At 35.2% G+C, this 20181-nt stretch overlaps 1 protein-coding gene across 19 annotated transcripts in view; it reads right to left on the bottom strand.

Moving 5' to 3' along the window:
• pHCl-1 (pH-sensitive chloride channel 1) overlaps positions 1–20181 on the bottom strand; it is a 212294-nt gene that overhangs the window by 93191 nt on the left and 98922 nt on the right. For all 19 annotated transcript variants that reach the window (XR_012467962.1, XM_074184953.1, XM_023164538.2 and 16 more), the window contains 2 exons: positions 8686–8772; positions 4362–4450 (listed from right to left, as the gene is read on the bottom strand). Coding sequence is in view for 18 of the 19 variants with exons in the window: in XM_074184953.1 (XP_074041054.1) it covers positions 4362–4450; positions 8686–8762 (166 nt within the window). In the remaining variant the exon portion in view is untranslated. The remainder of the gene's footprint in view (positions 1–4361; positions 4451–8685; positions 8773–20181) is intronic.

Here is a 20181-nt window from a genome sequence, read left to right as displayed (position 1 = left end):
TCAGCATAAGCTGTTTTTCAAATCAACCTTACAAAAATATACAATAAAAACTATAATAATAACAAGTATAGAATAGAAGATAAATCAACCAATACAACAATAAACATAATAATGAAAGCTTGATTGAAATGAATAATAATAAGGGTTTTGCAAAAATCGACATACAGAGCACGAATTACCAGGATTTAAGCAGAAGTTTCAAGCGTTTTTTAAATGTCATTATCGTGTAAAGTCTGAAGTCACTGGGCAACTTATTATACAGTTTAGCGGAAATATAGGAGAAACTTCGAGTAAAAAGTGCCGAGTTGTGTTTGGGAATGACCAAGACAGATCCATTTCGAGTATAATAGTTGTTAGTCTGGAAAAAACTAACAAGTCTATTATATAAATAATCAGGTTTATTTGTTAATAGTAATCTATGTGTATTTGTGAGGATGTGTAGAGTGCGTAGTTTTTCAAGTCTTAACCGTCCGGAGTCATCAAACCTACTACTGATGTGATCAAATTTACGTATACCGAAGGAAAATCTCGAACAAGAGTTTTGAATTCTTTGGAGGCGAAGAGAGTCGTATTGAGTAAGTGCAGGTCCATATATGCAATCGCAATAAGATAATTTAGAGAAAATTAAAGTTTCGCAAAGCTTAAGTTTGAGTTGTGTAGAAAGAATGTTTCTATTGGGAAAAATTTGTCTGAGAATGTTATAAGACGATTTACAAAGATGACTGATATGTTTAGAAAATCTCAAATCGGAGTCAATCCACAAACCCAAGTTTTTGCATTCAGAAGTGAAAGGCAAGGCAACATCATTTATGTGGATCTTGATGAGGTTGGAAATAAGGCTCCTTTCAGATTTGGGTCCAAATAACATATATGATGATTTTTTAGCATTCAATTTCAAGTTATGTGCGCACGATACGTTATACAGTGAATTGAGATCTCTATTTATCAGTTCTTGTGCTTCCAGGTTGCCTTCCGGAAAAGATAAGTAAATTTGAGTGTCATCAGCGTAGTGATGGATATTGCAAAATTCAATACATTTGTAGAAATCTGAGATATAGATGTACAATAAGAGAGGTCCAAGAATGGAGCCTTGTGGAACTCCAAATTTGGTGTTCAGAACTGCAGATTTCAAGTGATCAAGGCTGATACACTGAGTTCGGTGTTCCAGAAAGCTTTCAATAAGATCTACGGCACATTTATCCAAACCAAAGTGACTAAGTTTATTACATAAAAGACTGCGGTCTAAGGTATCAAAAGCTTTACTAAAGTCCAATAAAACTAGACATGTAACATAATTTTCAGAGGTTGCTTTGAAAATATCATCCGTTATGGAGAGGAGTGCGGAAGTCGTGCTATGTTGAGAACGAAACCCAGACTGAACGCTAGTTATGATATTGTAAGAAGTGATGAATTCAATCATCTGATCTTTGAGAATCAGCTCAAGCGTTTTAGATAGGGAGGGTAAAATACTAATGGGCCTAAGATCAGAGTAATGGGAATACTACGTCCGAAGATTATATTATTTTCTGATCTATACCGTTGATTGCTAAGGACAGTGGTGTGATGACTGCTACCTAGGACTTTCCGAATTATTTTCTAGTTTTCGGTAAATTATCTAATGTGCTGCTTTTTTGTGTTGATATGAATGAGTGGAAAAATTATGAGCGATAAATTCGTTGAATTGATTGAATCGTTGAAACAATGGATGTTCTTTGTCTCATTGAATCGCTTGAAATGAAATGAAATTTACTTTGTTTTTCGCAGAACCGCGATACGCGTTTTGCTATACATTGGCTTTCTCAAGCAAGATTTGATAAACTACTTTGAGATTGGAGCATTTTGTATTCCAAAAACATCACCATGATCTATGGTTCGATCAGATGGATTATTCTGATGTAGTTTTCAACTACCTGAAACTAGCGAATACAATCTTTACCGTTGGCCAATTTCATTACCTACAATTTACGATAATAATTACGACTTATTGGAAAAACTAAGAATCCAATATATTGCTTTGCTGACGACGACACACTTGTCTCGTCATTACATCTGGATTCCAGGACATCGGCTGGTCACTCACTTGTGACCTAACCTAACTACTTACTCACATATATATTCAATCGATCGCTTCGAAAACACTTCATTTACTTTCTTGAAAAGCTTCTGATAATTCCTTCTCCATATTCTCCGTTTCACTATCACTGTCGTCATTTGAATCAATAATGAATTTATTTCCACCATTGATATAGAGGTATCCAATCTCCATATAGTCTTTTTCAACTAAAAGTACTTTTTTGATCCTTTTCTGCCAGTCTTCTTCGGTAATATTAGATACTTCTTCTTTAAATAGCTCTATCAACTTGTTATCAAATTTTGGAAAATTATTTTTTCGCCTGATGCTTTGTTTCAATTTTCCCCAAATCAACTCGATGGGATTGAAAACACAAAAATAGGGGGGAAGTGTCAATATGGTGTGTCCATTCTTTTCAGCAATACTCTCAAGGGAATACACTTTTTCAAATGTTTTTGTCTGTAAAACTTCAAGTAGTTGGTTTTTGGTATGGTTATCTTCAAAATACAAATTATTATCCATTGAAAAACTTTGTATTTCATCTTTCCTCGAATTTTTATTCGGAACTTTGATGAGCTGTCGCGAATGATAGGAAGCGTTGTCAAGAACTATCACACTATTCGCATCCAAATTTGGGAACGATGTCTTCTCAAACCGTTCCTCGAAAATATTAGCTACCATGTTCTTATGATAGTTAACATTGCAATCCTCAAGTTTTTGACCACATAATTTCAAAGAATTCGGAACCCTTCCTTTACTTCCTTTGCAATTCGCAATGATTAGTCGCGATCCTTTGTTTGCAGGAATGTTAGGCGTACACATTCTCGAACCATCAGTCCACCCTTTCGTAACTGTGTCGTGAGTGTCATACCAAGTTTCGTCCAAATAGAAAATTTGCCGTTGTGCTTGTCTATATTTAGTTATTTGTTCTGAGTATTTGTTACGTAATTCCACTATTCTTCTGCATTCCATAACTGCTTGACGTTTGTTTATTATTTTAAATCTAAATCCTAGTTTCTCTATCCAATTCCGAAGAGTTTTATCGCAGCAGCTCACGTTATGGCCGGAAGTATTCAATTTCTTTCTTATGATTTCAATTGTAGGAATCTCATTGCTTTTGTAACAGTCGTATATTGTTTTTTCAATGATTTTATTAGATGAACATCTGAAGGTTTTGGTAATCCCGCATCAAAGCGCGTCTTGCGTTTCTCAATGTTAGTTTTTAACTATTTTACGTACAGTTGAGAAAGGAACTTCGGTCAAATCTATTGTAATAGTTGCTTGTAATAGTTTAAATCCTTCGAAACCAAACTTGATATGTAGATTCTTATATACATTACATTGTTCATTGAAACATACTTTCTGTGTTTCAATATTCAAATGCATCCGAATCTTATTCACTGGTATCTCTTTTTCGCATTGTTCACCAGCGCTATTGGAATAACTACACATGAAAAAGTCTGCGTTGTTTTCACACTCGTTAACACTATCAGTACAATCATAAAACTCGGTTAGTAAAAATTATCCAATACGAACCGCCAATTCTTCAGTCCACGTGGACTAATTCGTTGCGGCATGATTCCTTTGTATTGGTTTTTTTGGCCTTTGACTTCGCCGACACCTTTAAGATTACTATATCAATTACTTCGACTATACAGATGAGAAATACGCGACGGACTGTGGCTGTTCACTGTTTCGAAATTCAACTCAGTACAGCTCGAACTTCAACTGTTTTCTGTTGATTAACGTTGATTATTGCGATTATTATCATGACAAACCATGATTACCTGGTGATAACATCAACTCACAAGGAGCTAGTGTACTCATTTTGATCTTCCATCAGACATTGGATTTTTTTGTTATATTCAACACAAAAAAATCTACCAATTGAGGTATCGTAAGAAGTACTTTGATATCATTCAATTTGGAGTTGACAGAAAATGATTATAAGAAGGACGAAAATATGAGAAATTTATGCCTGAATGGTAATCCACACATGAATATCGACGTTTGCAAAATCCTTTCATGAAAGATTTTCTAGAATTTTCTCTCACTCGAAAGACACTGTATAATCAAACGTTCCCTGTCCAAACAGTGTTTCATATTCAAACCTAACATGGAAATCAAATAAACCATGAAAACCCCTGTTATTCCGGAGGAAACGCTCTCAAACAGTCCTCAACAAATAAAGCGGATCAACATTTAATCTCGGAAATAGTAAAATTCCTTCCGCAGCATGCATTTTAGTGTATGTGAGTGTGGTAGGCAAGAAATTGGTGTTTATACTGACCTCTGACCGGAGGCAGGAGTCTCTTGTCATAACGAGTGGCCTTCAGGAGATTATCCAAGATTTCTTTGTCGGACTTTCCCTCTTCGAAGCTGCAACAGAATGAATTTTGGTGTTATTTGGAGTAACTGTGAAAGGAGAAAGTTTTTTTTATAATACGGAAAATCGTCTCAAATTTCTTCCAGTCATATTCTCCAAACATATTCTGATGCGCGATGTTGAACAACTTTGAGTTGAATAACCAGAAAAGCATTACACACCCCAGGGTTCCATACTGGGGCCTTTTTCCTAGTTATATACATTGAGACACATTCAAAATGCAAGCTCCATTATAAGACAAATTTCAAACGATTGTAAATCAGGTAGACATTGGTGAAGTTTGCTAAAACACACAATTTCATGAACGAGTCTTAGATTTCAGAACCAACTTTCATTATAAGAGATTTTTTTATTGAAAAAATCACTACGCTACTGGATTCAGAGTGCCTCTAAATAGGTGTGACCAAAATTTCATGAAAAAATATTCATTATTAACAAAGTTATGACAACTCAAAAATTCGAAAACTCACACAGCTAACAGTCACAATATATAATTTTTTTTATGATTTCAACAATAAAGTGCCGCCAGATGAAAAAACAAATAGCATAAATATTTTTAATGAAAATAACGGAATTACATTCACACAATTCAACTAACAATGAAGCAAAAAATTTTAATAAACGTAACTAATAACTAATTATTGAAGGTTTCGATTCAGTGCAACAATTAATTCTAACTCATATTTCAGAACGTAATCAGAAACTAATGTTTCTGATTACGTTCCTTAGTTCTGGAGGGGTAATATCTGCACATACCTGTCGAATCCTTGCACAAAGTTCATTTCTATCTCTTGAACGGTTTTTGTAAACCTTTTGTGTGAGAAGTCCCCAGAGAAAAAAGTCTAAAACTGTGAGGTCTGGAGATCGGTGGCCACTCTATAAACGGACCACCACGGCCTATCCATCGGTTTGAAAAATGTTCGTTAAGCCATTGCCCCACAGCTCTGGCATAACGAACTGAACACCCATCTAACTGGACAATTGAATTTGATCGTTCATTGATTGGCAGTTCGTGAATAGCATTCCAAAACTCTGTGTTTAAAAATTCTAGAAACCTCTGCGCATTAATGTTTTCCTCAAAAAAGAAAGTACCAATAATTCGTTCGTTCAATATCCCACACCAGACGTTGATTTTTTTGAAATACTGGCTTTTACAGTTTATTACCCAGTAAGGATTATCCGCTGCCCAATAGCGATAATTCTGTGATGACACTACTCCATTTGTAGTGAAAGTGGCTTCGTCGGTATATAAAATATTTTTTAGGAAATTTCTATTGTTTAAATATTCCCCTGGGGCCCATAAACAATTTCTAGGCGTCTTGCTTCGTCGCCTTCTTGAAGTGTGTGTAAAAATTTTGGCTTGAAAGGTTTCATATTCTTCGCCTTGAGACATCTCCGAATAGTTTCTCGTGGAATATTCAAATCTAAAGTGGCATTCCTTATACTGGCATTAGGATTATTTCCGAAAAAATCTAAAATGATTTGATCATTCCTGTCATTCCTGTTTCGTCTTTGTACAGGATTACTTTTTAACATCATTTTTGATACTGCACCAGTTTCATTGAATATATTATTTATTTTATTTACCATACCGCAGCTAATACGAGGACGATCTGGATGTCTCTCATTAAATACTCTACAAACCTCTCTAGCACTTCTAACATCATCTCCCAAAAGGCGTACAATTTCAATTTTCTCTCTTACGCTCAATCTTGCAGCCATAACACAAAATAATTCGAAGAACTGTAAGGTGAATATTGTTGACAATAGTACACTTAAATCTTTCACAAGTGTCAAACTGTAATATCGTTTCCATGGCAACTAAGATTCAAATTGAAATATTAGGCCTTAGTTTTAGTTAATTTTCGTGAAAACTTGAATGTAATTCCGTTATTTACATTAAAAATTTTTACTCTATTCGTTTTTTTTTTCATTTGGCGGCACTTTATTGTTGAAATCATGAAAAAAATATTCTCGTGGCTATATCTGTTGATATAGGGTATTTATTGTAACTGTTAGCTGTGTGAGTTTTCGAATTTTGAGTTGTCATAACTTTGTTAATAATGAATATTTCGGTCATGAAATTTCGGTCACACCTGTTTAGAGGCACTCTGAATCCATTGGTCGAGTGATTTTTCCAATAAAAAAATCGCTAATAAAAATCTCGATTTACGACTATATATATATATATATATATATATATATATATATATATATATATATATATATATATATATATATATATACAATACCATTTCCAAGCTATATAAAAGTTAATTTCACAATATTGCCTATCTACTTTCCTAAATTTATTTTAACAATGTGTTCTTATGCAATAGTCAGTAAATCTAATAATATTATTTTAACAAGCTATATAGTATGGCTATTTGGTATTGGTCCGTCATCGTTATTCACAATATTATTATGTTTACTTATTTCTACACTCTCATAGGCATCTAGTTGTCTGTTGTTGTTAACTTGTCTAACTTATCTTAATGAACTGAAGTCTATGGAATGGTTTTGTTGCAAAATATGATGGGCGACTGCTGATTTTTCAGGTCTTCCATATTTTAAGTATGCTAAGTGTTCCTTATATATTACTTTAATAGATCTTTTTGTCTGTCCATTTTTCGAAACGACAACATATCAATGTATAATCGCTGAATGAAATTTTGATACATTTATTTTCATTGCTCAAAAATACCATTAGGAAACATCACACGAGTTGATCAACCACCAAAAAATGTGAATACAACAAGTTCTGTTGTTCTTATTTCAATTTTTTTCTCCGCAAGACTTCATGAACACGGCTTCATTCCGACAGACTATTGTTTTCGTTATCCGCAATATCACCACTACATCTACATCGCTGCAGCAGCCAGAGGACATGTCAGCACGAATGAAAACGAAAAATACGTGATGAGAATTTGAAAGCTATGCTCCAATTCTCTGGTGTACGAAAGAGTGGCATGTGACAGATTTGATTTGTCAAACTTGCCGACGGTTCGAAACGAAGCAATCACTTCGATTTATATATTTTAGCGTGAGCGAATCTCAGTTGATATTGCTAACTGGATATCATAGCCTAGGAGCTGAAGGAGAATTTAGAAAACTGATTTTTAGCAACTTGATAGTTGGAAAAAACTATCATAACGGTGTTGATGAGTCATGAATCATAAGTCTGAAGGGCAATTTAGGTTTAATTCGTTGAAGTTATGTATGCATTTGAATATACATGTGAATCATTATCAATTTCAACATCAGAACATATTCAATGAAGGCTGTGCATTCAATTCTATTTGGTCCAATGAATATTCTGAATTCCCCAATCTATTGATTTCTATTTATTTCAAAAGATTGAGTTCCAAACTTTTCTCTTTCAAATATACCACGTCATGATGAATTGGTTAAGGCTTTCGCAGCCGAAATTTCCACTAGTAATACCACTAGAGGAAATTTTTTCGAGCTCATTAATATTTTGAAAATTTACCGAAACGCAGACGAGGAAAATTTTCTAGAAATATTCATGAGAGAGAAAACATTTCCGGAAATTAACTTAATGGTGATGTTTTTAGTTGATAGAGTGAATTTTAGAGTGTGTCTGCTGTTTCGGGTGTTAAAATGGGAAGAGGATGCAGCAAAATTTAATATATGCTTATTTATTAAACACACAGATTGCAGTTTAAATAATGCAGTTACCGTTAAAATATTATGTTTTTTGAAGAAGGTTCTACAGGAGTTTCTTGGTTTAAGGTTTCATATATACCGTATATACCGTACATACTGTAAAATTAGTAAACTTTTGAATGCAGTTGAACTGCATGCTCCCCAAAACGGTATTCCGTATCGTAAGTGAGAATCTATGAGTGCATAGTACGCCATATTTGCAGTGCTGAACTCTAATTCTGTATAAATCACTCTAACCGCATAACAGCCAGAGGAGACTTTTCTAGTGAGTTGTTCAACATGATCCACAAATTTTAAATTCTGGTCAATTCAATATGTAGTTGGAATTCAGTTAGGTTGGGTTGCTACTTTCCCTTCTACTTTCTACAACTCTTCAATCGATTCACAAAAAGTTTCAAGCAGTTTCTTGAACTCTGAAATGCAGTAAATCACGTGTGTCTAGTCGCATTGAATTACAACATAAGCGGGAGACGTGGACGAAAGAGAACCGAGAAGAAAAGTGGATTAACTCCGGACGAAGTAATTTTCGTGAAATACTCACATATCAGAAAGGGCCACAGTTTCTCGAGTCACAAGAAGAATAGCAGCCACGCGAACCAGCATACAGGGCTGACCCATATTAGGACATCTGAAAAAAAAAGTTCATCAAAATGGACTCTTATTAAAAGTTAAAATCGAATACAGGTGATATTATAATATTCGTGCTGGGCATCGCACGTTTAAAGGTCAGACCTCTTTAATCCATAGCTCGTTCAAGACTCGTAAGTAGGGAGGCGACATCTGATTCTGATATCACCTCAATGAAATTGTCAAGGAGTTGTTTCATTACCTCTCACTTGAAATGAACCTCTAGAAACTCTTGTTTCTGCTTTTCACTGTGTTTTTCCGTTAACCAGCTGCCGCCGCCTACGAACGACAACTCTGAAAAGTCTAAACTTCAGCAAGCTAAAGACTAACGAGTTCTTACTTACAACGGGTTGGATGATTGGAAGTGAAAATCGATCGCCCGACCTTGAGGTTTGAACCACCGGTACACACAGTGGTGGACTGAGTGAGTGAAGCGACCTACCCACTTCAACCCAACAAGCTACCGTCCCCCAATTGAATTGTGGAGGATGTAGTGGAGGATGATGCCATTTTAATATTTGAAGAGGCGATTTTACAACAGAATCTGTTACTACTCTTTTTTGCTAACACGTTTTTATTAGCTTCACCTTTATGTATGTATGTTTGTTTGTTTGTAACTCTCAAGCTTGGGATCCGTATTTGACAGAATTATCGACATTATTGCTTGATCTATTTGCGGGTAGATGGCGCTATTCGTAACATCCTAGATATATCGACATTATTGCTTGATCTAGTCGCGGGCAGATGGCGCTATACGTAATCTTCTTGATATAATTCGAACTCACTTCACGTGTATTTCTTCATTTGAAAAAAGTATTTTTTTCATTAACACGCACGCCTGCTTCCTTATTTGTAACCCTTCTTTGCGAGGCTCCTGCTCTGCGGTTGGTAGCTGATTTTCAGGCTCCCTCTCCGGAATCGGAAAATATCAATGGTCATTTTTCTAAACAATATACGGCTGATTGATCCCAACGTTTAGATGAAATAAATATAGTTTGAAAAGGCTAAGAAACACGCCTTTATAGTATACGTAATAAAGAAATGAAAATGAATATAGTTTAACAGCCTGAAAAAAACGCTTTTAAAAAACATCGTTCTAAAAAGTTGAAAATATTTTTTAAATAAGCTCAAAGCATTAACACATTGAACGCCATGTGAGTTATATATAACTCACGGTGTGTTTAGTCACCAAGTTTCGTGAGGTAAATACAACTCCAACTACACAATCGACTTTACGTTCTGCGAGTTAAATATACTTCACGACCACTATATAAATCATAAGAAAATGCATTCAGCGTGGCCTGAGGACTACCTTATTCAATTTAGCCCATATTTTTATGTAAAAGTTAGTCACATGGGACTTGTTGAAATTGAGGTATCAATGAAACAGGAACCACTTTATTTTTTTATTAAAACTATTTGACACATTTACAAAAAAATTTGTATGCTGGAAAAACAGTACAAAATATTGAAATATATAAAAATAATTCTATTGTTTTACAAATTTATGTTTCAAAAAAAAACATTCAACACAAAAAAATTTTTGGCATCCTTCACATTTATAGGGACTTTGCTTACACTTTTTCATAGCGTGCTCTCTTCCATGTTCTACTGACATATTTTCATAACAAACACAGCATCTCCTTCTTATTGAGTCTTTTTTTAGTGCACATCGCGTTTCCTCTTCAACTGGAATATTTTCTTGAAGTTGCACCTCTTTTTCGAGCAGACCTCTGGTTATCTCCTCTCTGAACTGTGTCATGTTCATTTTGTCGTTGGTTATAGATTTGTATAAGATATGGGCATTTGTTATAGTAGATCCGGTAATGAGTTCCACTGCCAGTTTTCTATACCATTTCACACCCCTACGGAGGGAATTTGAGTAGGATTTCATTTGATCAGACAAATCAATAAATGCTTTGCATTTGTTATAGTCCACTACAGCCTCTGGTTTTTCTACTACTTTTCTGTTACCTGCTTGGACTTCCACTGTGTTTTCGGTGTGGACTGTGCTGAGCATGAGCACGTCTCTTTTATCTTTCCATTTCAACACAGTCACACCAGTATTGCTTTCTTTTGCAACAACTTCATTTTTTTTCAGTTTAGCGGTTACAACTTCAGAAGGATTTAGTTTTCTGTTGGACCTTAGGGTACCCACAAGATGTGTTTTTCTACCTAATAATTCATGAGCCAGATGTACACTGGTATAGAAATTATCGGTGTACAATATTCTACCTGAATCAAGAAGATTCTCCATCAGACCCATTACAATTGATGTGGACACAGGAACATTTTTGTCTACAACATCTTTTCCGCAGTAAACTTTCATATTGAAAGTGTATCCGTTTTCTGAGCATAACTTATAAAGTTTTATTCCGAATTTATGTCGTTTGTTTTTTATGTATTGTTTGAAGGAGAGACGACCACGGAAAGGAATCAGCGATTCATCAATACAAACATTTTTCTTCGGGACATTTGCTGCTTGGAATTTTTGCAACAAACGATCAATCAATGATTGAATCTTGTAGAGTCGGTCACCTTTTGGACATTGTGTATTGTCCGAAAAATGCCAAATGCGAAGTATCAATTCAAACCTGTTTCTCGACATACATTTCTTCACTTCGTTTGTATAAAGAATAGTTTTAGACCAATAATCTCTAATTCGTGGCTTTCTATCCAAACCCATCCAAATAATTATTCCTAAGAATATTTCGAATTCTTTTGTTGTTACAGGTTTCCATTTTTTCAATCGAGAATATTGAGAGATATTATCACTCTCTATTTTTTGCTGGGCGTATTTATTTGTCTCCAAAATTATATACTGAATCATTTCCTGATCAATAAAAAACTTGAAAAAATCGTAAGGTTTCTTTCCTTGTAGAGAAGCGACAATTTCTGGTGAGATTCCGCAGTTTATAGCAGTAAAATCAAATGATTTAAGATTTTTACCGGTTACACTTGTCCAAGTGAACTGTAATTCTGCAGGGCGCTCATCATCGTCATCATTTTTGGAAGACTCACTAATATTGTGAAAAACTACATTTTCAATGGTTTCATCAATATGAATATCTGTCGCTAAATTTCGCATTTTGTCAATATCTTTGTTGAGTTTTATTTTTTTTCGCTTAGGGTCTTCGAACTCACTGTCACTGGATTCATTTTCTGACGAAACATAATAGTCACTATCAGAATTTTCGCCTTCGAATGGGTCTATTATGTCTTCGTCGCTCATATCAAAATATGTATCATGCAATTGCTGAAGCTGCTTTTGTTGGTCTTCGTAAGACATGAATTTTCGAGCCATAATTTTGAAATAATTCAGGAACAACGGTAAAATACAATTCTTGTTGACGCGCACATACACCCTACTTCAATAGCTAACAACGGCAACTGAGGAACAGATTATTTGAACACCAGCACTTTACAGGTCACAACATGTGGGACATGAGTCATCTATAATGCACGTGTCCCAGAGTCATGATTTTGGTATTGAGGCTCCGTGAGTTGTATGTAATTCGCGCAGCTAAAAACTAAAAAAAATGTTTTTTTTCAAAATTTTCATATGTAGTGGATGAAATTAGTACCTTTTTTTATTGAATTGATATTTAAAATGAATGGCCCCAGTGGACACATTTTTTTTTTGTATGTGGCGTTCAATGTGTTAATGAACGAAAAATACTAATATTATTGTGAAAAAAGAGTGGGCGATTTGTGCCATATTTTTTGTATATCAAGCGCTCGTCGCTTTTTTCACAATGATAGTAGTATTTTTCGTTCGTTATTGTTTGAAGTTCACCTAAAAAAATATTTTGAACTTTTTAGTTCGATGTTCTTCAAAAACGTGTTTTTTAGTTTTTCAAAATATATTTATTGATTTCATATCTAGGAATATGGATGATAGAAAGCATGTGGCCGGAAATTTCTATGGCTTCCAAATTATATAATATTGGTATTAGAGGTACAAATATTGATAGAGTCATTTAGTTCCTAAAAATAGACAATTCTCTGTAAAATTAAACGGAGTTGAGCCAGATGAATATACAGTTGATACTACAGAGGTGCAAGGTTCAATTTTGGAGCCACTGATTTTCGTACTCTTTCTCAATGACTTCACACTACAAATTGATAGGCGCTTTTATTTTGTGAATTTTGCTGATGACACAACTTTTGGTATAGTAGAATCATCTATGGAGGAAATTATTATATCATTTCAATTCGGTATTAGTGAAAAAATGTTGTCATCCCAATAAACTGATGCAGAATGCACAGAAAACAAAAATTATTCACTTCAATGAGAACAATCTGATCTATGGCTGCATGGTATATAGTTCAGCGCGAAGATGTGATTATGGAATGGAAATTGTCGAAAGTAAAATATTTCGACAGTTTACTGCATCTACATCTTCAAACTTTTCTTTTAATAATTCTAAAATACAAATCATGAAATTTTAAAACGACAACAAAAATCAAATGACGCTCCGGGCGACTTCATTGATTCCAGTGGCGCATTTGCTTTTTCAGCTGCAGGAAACCCAGGAAAAACCTGCAGTACCACATAATCTGATAATCTTTATCTGCCAATATCCTCTCTCATAAAACAAAATGTAGGGCAGTGGTCGCCAACCAGTCGATCGCGAGCTACCGGTAGCTCGCGGAGGCAATTCTGGTAGCTCTAACAACGATTTCAATTTAAAAAATACAAACTGCAAAAAACAGAGAAGCTTCCGAAAATTCCACAAAAAAATCTAATTTTCATAATATTAAACATAAACAGCGGCAACGTTGCGGTGAGCGATCTGCCGCTGACGCCATCAAGCTAGAATCGGCTAGAACCGACCAGCCGGACCAGCGCGTTAGTGTTCGAGAACGATCTGGATTGCTTTGAACGGGATAAATACACACGGCGCGGCGACATTGAGCTTAGTTTAAAACTGAACGCGTAACCAACGTCCAGCGGTTGGGTTAGTAGAGAATAACAAAAATAATATTATGGCAAGCAGTTGTAAGAAGGTAAAGACATACCACTTTCATTCGGAATGGGAAGAACAATACTTTTTTACAGAAGTTAAAGATAAAAATGTGTATTTGTCATGTAATACTTCGGCCTCCGTTGCTAAAAAAGGAAATATTTAGAGACATCATAAAACTGTACATTCTGATTTTGAAAAATCATTCTCACTACATTCTGCCACCAGAAAGGAGAAACTGAAACAGTTAAAAAAGCAGTTAATTGGACAACAATCAATATTTTTAAGAACAGTCGACAAAAATAAGGCTGCAACTGAAGCATCGTACCGTGTGTCCCAGATAATTGCACAAAAAAAGAAACCTTATGAAGACGGGGAAATGATAAAACAGGCGTTTTTAGAAGCTAGTGATTCGTTATTTGCCAACTTTAGAAATAAAGACGAGATAGTTTCAGCTATAAAATCTATGCAACTTTCTGCTAATACAGTGATGAGACGTGTAGAAGTAATGAGCAATGATATTTTTTTACAGTTAAGAACTGACTTAGATAACTGTTTTTTATTTTTCACTTCAACTGGATGAATCAACAGATGTCGTTGACACTGCCCAGATGGCCGTGTTCGTCAGGATGGTTTTTAGTGATTTTACGATTAAAGAAGATCTTTTGAAGTTCATTCCACTGAAAGGACACACTATTGGACATGAGTTGTTTTCTCATTTAAAAAATATTATTTCTTCCGAGAAAATTCCAATATCGAAAATGGTAGGCTTGACAACCGATGGCGCTCCAGCTATAGTGGGTTGTGATAAGGGTCTGGTGGCGTTATGTCGTAAAGATGAAACTTTATCGCAATTTCTCTGTTACCACTGCATTATCCATCAGCAAGCATTATGTGGAAATTTCCTGAAATTAAACAACGTTATGAAACTGGTGGTAAAAATTATGAACAAGATTAGAGCTCAAGCGTTACAAAAGAGATTATTCAGAAACTTGGCCGATGAAGTTGACTGTCAATACGGGGACTACTACTTCACTCTGAAGTCCGATGGTTAAGTAGAGGACGGGTGCTGAAACGTTTTAATGATGTCCTATCTGGCATAGTTCAATTTTTCAAACAACGCGATGAACCGACTCCGGAACTAGAAAATTCAATCTGGCTTAGAGATTTTGGTTTTCTCGCGGACATTACAGAGAAATTAAACGAACTCAATTTGCAGCTTCAGGGGAGAGACAAATAACTAGCGGAAATGATTTCTGATATAAAAGCATTATCAAAAAGCTGGAGTTTTGGGAACAAAACCTAATTAACAGCGATGCCAAGCATTTTCCTATTCTTTCAGAAAAAATATCTCAAAATCCCTATGACAACAAATATCATGTAGAAATAATTTCTACCCTGAAGAATAACTTCAAAAATCGTTTTAAGGATTTCAATGAAATGGGTTTAGTAGCACAGTTTGTTGTTTCACCCTTTATGGAAATTGATATCCAACAGTTTGCAACTTGTGTTATGCAGAACTTTGGCGAAGACATCGCTGCAACAGAAATGGAAGTCATTGAGTTTCAAAATGATTTAGCCTTAAAATCGTTAGTCTCAAGTACTGAATGTATCTGGCCTATTGTAAGTAAAGACAAATATTCAGTTCTATGCCGTGTTGCCTTGAAAGTGAAAGCATTATTCAGTTCAACCTATTTGTGTGAATCTTCTTTTTCCAATATGAAGTTTATTAAGAACAAATATCGCAATCGTCTTACAGATGAACATTTGGATAATTGTATTCGAATGGCTGCATCAAATTATACTGCAAACATAAAAAAATTATCGATAAATCTGAGTGTCAGCCTTCTCATTGAACGTGCTTTTTTATTTTTCAATGTTTATGTTCATGATAGTGCGCCAAAACTACCGTGAACAATGACTGCATGCAGATTATAATAGTGGTCTGCTAGATTGAAGTGTTCATCTATTTCGAACCTTCGCAAGAGTTTGGTGCTTCCGTCAGAGGTTGAGTCATGTTTGAAGATCATCAGTGTTATTATTAGATTGACTGGTGCTTCAGTGTACTTGTTTGCTTATAACAGTCAGTTATACAGATCATCACCTGTTGAAAGTTCCATTTTCAGATGCTTTAACAACAAGCTTTGCACATGAAAATGTTTGAAAATGTATTGCATTGTAAATACTACTAATTTAATAACAATGACTCACAAAACATTCGTAATTTGAATAATTGCCAATTTATACTGGGATGAAAATACATAATGATCTCCCTGTTTTAATAAGGGCCTGTAATAGTCTTGAATTCAAAAAATTACTGAAATCTTTTTACCGGCGAATTCGCCAAAATATGCAATGAACACCACTGCGATATTTTTAATGTCTTTGAACTACTTTGACGTATTTGTTTTCGTATAATATATCCAAAAACGAGCAGAAGATTAGAGAAAACTACTGAATTTTACTGACATTCCTCATGGTTGAAATTTCAAAAATGTTATATATAGGGTCGAATATCGACTTGTCAAATACAATATAACTCGACTATTATTCCCATCTGAAATTTTCAACATGTGGGTTGTTATGAGATGGGGTTGACTGACAAGGGTTGATTTCTACTCAGATGAGTTGGGTTCCTTCTTATCTAATCTCTCAAGTTCCTTTATAAACCTTATCTAGTAGATCTAAATGCTGCTCCATATTCGAGTTGACCCTGATATATCACTGAAAATTAAAGCCTGTATACAATAATTCATAAGAGTCGTGTCCAACGCGGAGGACTTGATTGATTGTAATACGGAAACAGTGACCTTCCACGCTGATGACGTCAGTACAATTGAAACACGCCCCGGAGCTGAATGAACCGGAGAATATGTATTTGAGCTTCCATCCTGCCAGCCTGCATACATCTATGCTGATTGTTATTTTCAGTATGACCGGAGCTATCAGCTTCGGCATCGTTTTTTTGTAGGTCGATGCAAATACGTGAACTGATTGATATTTGACAGTGTTGACATATTGTTATGTCGGTATAGATTTTTCAATGAGTGATACACCGAACAATATTCTTCTGGGTCACAGGATTTTTTTTTTGGAATTTCTGTCCAAGGGCACCGAAAATTATGATCCGGGGACCATTCGATTAGGAATGACCTCTAGCTACTTTTCAAAAAATTTCTAGAGGGAGTCGAAAAAACTGCAAAAGTTTTAAACAATTTAGTAAAAAAAAGAGGGGTTTGGTTTTTTGTAAATATCTCGGAAAATATTGAAGCTATCTGAAATTTGGAAAAAGATCCTCAAAGAGGAGAAAATTTCGTAAAAGAAGTCCCATTTCCTAGAAGTCTATCATGAATATTTTTGATTTTAATTTATAGGCGAGAATAGCGCTAAAAGCTTGCGCTGACCTATACGGACCTTTGAACAATAAAAATTATTTTAACCCATTAAATATCATTATTGAGAAAAAAAAATCATAGCTTCCAGACACTTGAATAAACGAAAATCCATAAAAAAAATTTCAGTGAGTATATTATTAGATATACTTCAGTTAATTAACCAATTTTTACAAGTTTTTAATTTACACAAAAAAACTGATAATTTTTAAACTAAGAGCTTCAAAGTTTTTTCACTTCTTAGAGTTTTTCTTGAAAGACTTCAAAAAAGATTTCCGTTGAGAAAATTGGAAAATTTTGATTTTCCACTTTTTTAATAATAATGAAAAACGTTAAAAAGTGAAAAATTCAATTTAAGCAATGAAAATTTTTTTTCAATATTCAAATTCATTACATAAAAATAATTTTTCCTAATTTTTAGCTCTATTTGTTGATGTATTGTTTATAAGATACTCGAAATTTTTTTTGGTGGATTTTCATCACTGATGAATGTTATGATTTTCAAAAACAGAATCGTTCTTAAAAAAAATTCTTATCGCCTAAAAACGCATTTATTGATTAAAAATTTTTTTTTGCTACTGAATATGAATATTGAGAAACGATTTTTTTGAAATCATAATTTCTATTTCTCTTTGATATTCTGAAAAAAACCTTTTTTGAAAAAAAAAAACCAAAAATAACCATGTGTCACTTTTTGTATAAAAAAATATTGAAAAATGTGTAAAAAATTGAGAAAAAAATTAATAAAGAAAATATAAATAAGAAAAAATTCAGAATATCACACAGCAATAGAAATTATGATTCTTGGAAAAGCATTTTCCTCAATATTCATATTTATTAGCAAATAAATTGTCAATCAACAAATGCGTTTTCAAGAAATGATTTTTTTTTAAGTCGCATATCTTTAATAATTTTCCGAGACATTTGCAAAAAACAAACTCCCTTTTTTTACTGAGTTGTTTCTAACTTTTGCAATTTTTTCGTGCCCTTCGTGCCCTTTGAAGTTTTTCAAAAAGTTGCTTGAAGTCATTCCGAATCGAATGATCCTGGATCATAATTTTCGGTGCCCTTGGACAGAAGTTCCAAGTTCAATACAACCACCGTAGGCACTCGAACATTCTTCGAACTGTTCTTCCCTCACCAAAATGAAAAGTGGTTTTCTTCAGTAAACACTCTCCTAGCTTCTAAAAGTACATAGTTGAATTCAAAAAAGACATTTCATATAATTGGAAACCAGAGCCCCGAAACATAACGCAACCATGATGCAACATGAGACAGCACTGTTTCGACCCATCAGAGATCTCATTAGTAATGCCAGACAATATTTACGTAAAACTATTTGTGGTAACCATTTGTAATCTATAAAAATGCAATATGTTTGTAGCATCTCTGCCAATATGCTCATTCCTGAAAACTCGTTCAGCTCAAAAGAGTCGTGATTTTCATTTAGCAATCTCCAGTGAGTGAGCTCAGCCACGCGAGAAGTTGTTGATTTAAAGATTGACCTGTTTTTCAGAATGTCCGAAAAAAAAACAAAAGTTTCCAGATATAATTTTCAATAGCAACAAATCGCAGAAAACAGAATCCTCATAGTTTTGTTATTGTTCTTTTCGATTTTATTGTTTTGAGAGCCATAACAGATCGGCGTCTCCATTGAAGCGGATAGTTCTGTGCCGCTAATCATTGAACGCTCATAAAACATTCGTAATAGGGACATAAAACATATAAAATGCTTTGGCGAAATGAGGTCTTGAAGACATTATCGAGTGGTGTCGAGAAGAGAATCTGATATTTCATAATTGCTGGCAAAGCTCGTAGACTTCTCCCGTCTCGCCGTCGCCACAGAGCAGTCCTGTAACAAAAGGTTTTTTAAACTCATTTCTCAATGTTCCATTTGGAAAAGCAATATTGGCTTTTTTCTGGATATAATTCAGCAGCTTCAGTGCATGTTTAGGAGAGGAGCTCCATACATGAGAACAATACTCCAAAGAGCTTATAAAGCATCAAAAGTTAATGAGGTTTGTAAAGTTATCTGGTTTTGAACAGTGTTTCCAGTTTTTGAGAAACAGCCTTTGCAATTCCAAAGACATGATTGGGCCAAGACTTGATGTCTATTTTAATCCCCAACAACCCGTGGGTTGGGCTACCTATCGGGCACGTCCCCTGGTGGCGGAAAGGGGAACGGCCAGGGGACTAGAGGGCCTGTCCGGGAAGCCTTACGGACGGGGTCGCTGGACTTCTGGTCAGTGATAGAAATAAGAGGTGTGAGAGGGAACTCAAACCCCCTAAAAGCCTTTGCAAAACATGCTAACGTGGACCAGCCTATCCAAGCTAAGGTGAAAGGAATCCTGCCGACAACTGAATGGCCGCAGGGTGATATGCGGTCTCGAACTATTCCTTTGGGTAACTGGGCGAAACCTCATTGTAATCAGCCTACCTCTGGTAATGCTGGAATCTGCCAGAGGTGACCAACTCTTCCCATGTTACTCGTGGGAACACACATGCATGAAACAATACAAAAACAGAAACAACAAAAACAGAAACCAATCCCCAGGCTGGACAGAAGGGCTCACCTTGATACAATGTGGTGGCTGGGGATGAACAGAAATGTCCACCCCAATCTACCGCTTGGAATGAGGGAGGTTGAAGAAGCCGCGCCAGTTATATCGCTGCACACCTTCCAAAAACCTTCGCGGAGGACACCATGGGACACCTCAAAGTTGCCAAAGAGGGTGTGTGTCTCCCAGTGACCTGTCCACCTTCCTGGAAAGAACAGGATGGACGATGACCTAGGAAGACAACTCTTTGGGAGTATGTACAGTGAGTCACATGCGGCTTAAGTGCTGTGAGTCTATACTCACCCTTCCTACTCTACAGATACAGAGATACATAACCCCCAACAAACTCATCGAAGCACTTCGAACTCAAAATTATGGCTTTACTCTCTTCTTAAAGTGGGTGTTCTCAAGAAATAATAAAAATTTGAGACTCTTTTTCGCTATCGTATATTTCCGTTCTCACTGCTTTTACTTGGGATTGATAATAAAGTCT

The sequence above is a fragment of the Leptinotarsa decemlineata genome, unplaced genomic scaffold, assembly GCF_025532065.1.
Source record: "Leptinotarsa decemlineata unplaced genomic scaffold, Ldec_3_MD MMD2_tig00026361_RagTag_RagTag, whole genome shotgun sequence".
Lineage (NCBI taxonomy): Eukaryota > Metazoa > Arthropoda > Insecta > Coleoptera > Chrysomelidae > Leptinotarsa > Leptinotarsa decemlineata.
The sequence above is the reverse complement of the archived record's forward strand: the minus strand, read 5'-3'. Positions and strand labels throughout refer to the sequence as shown.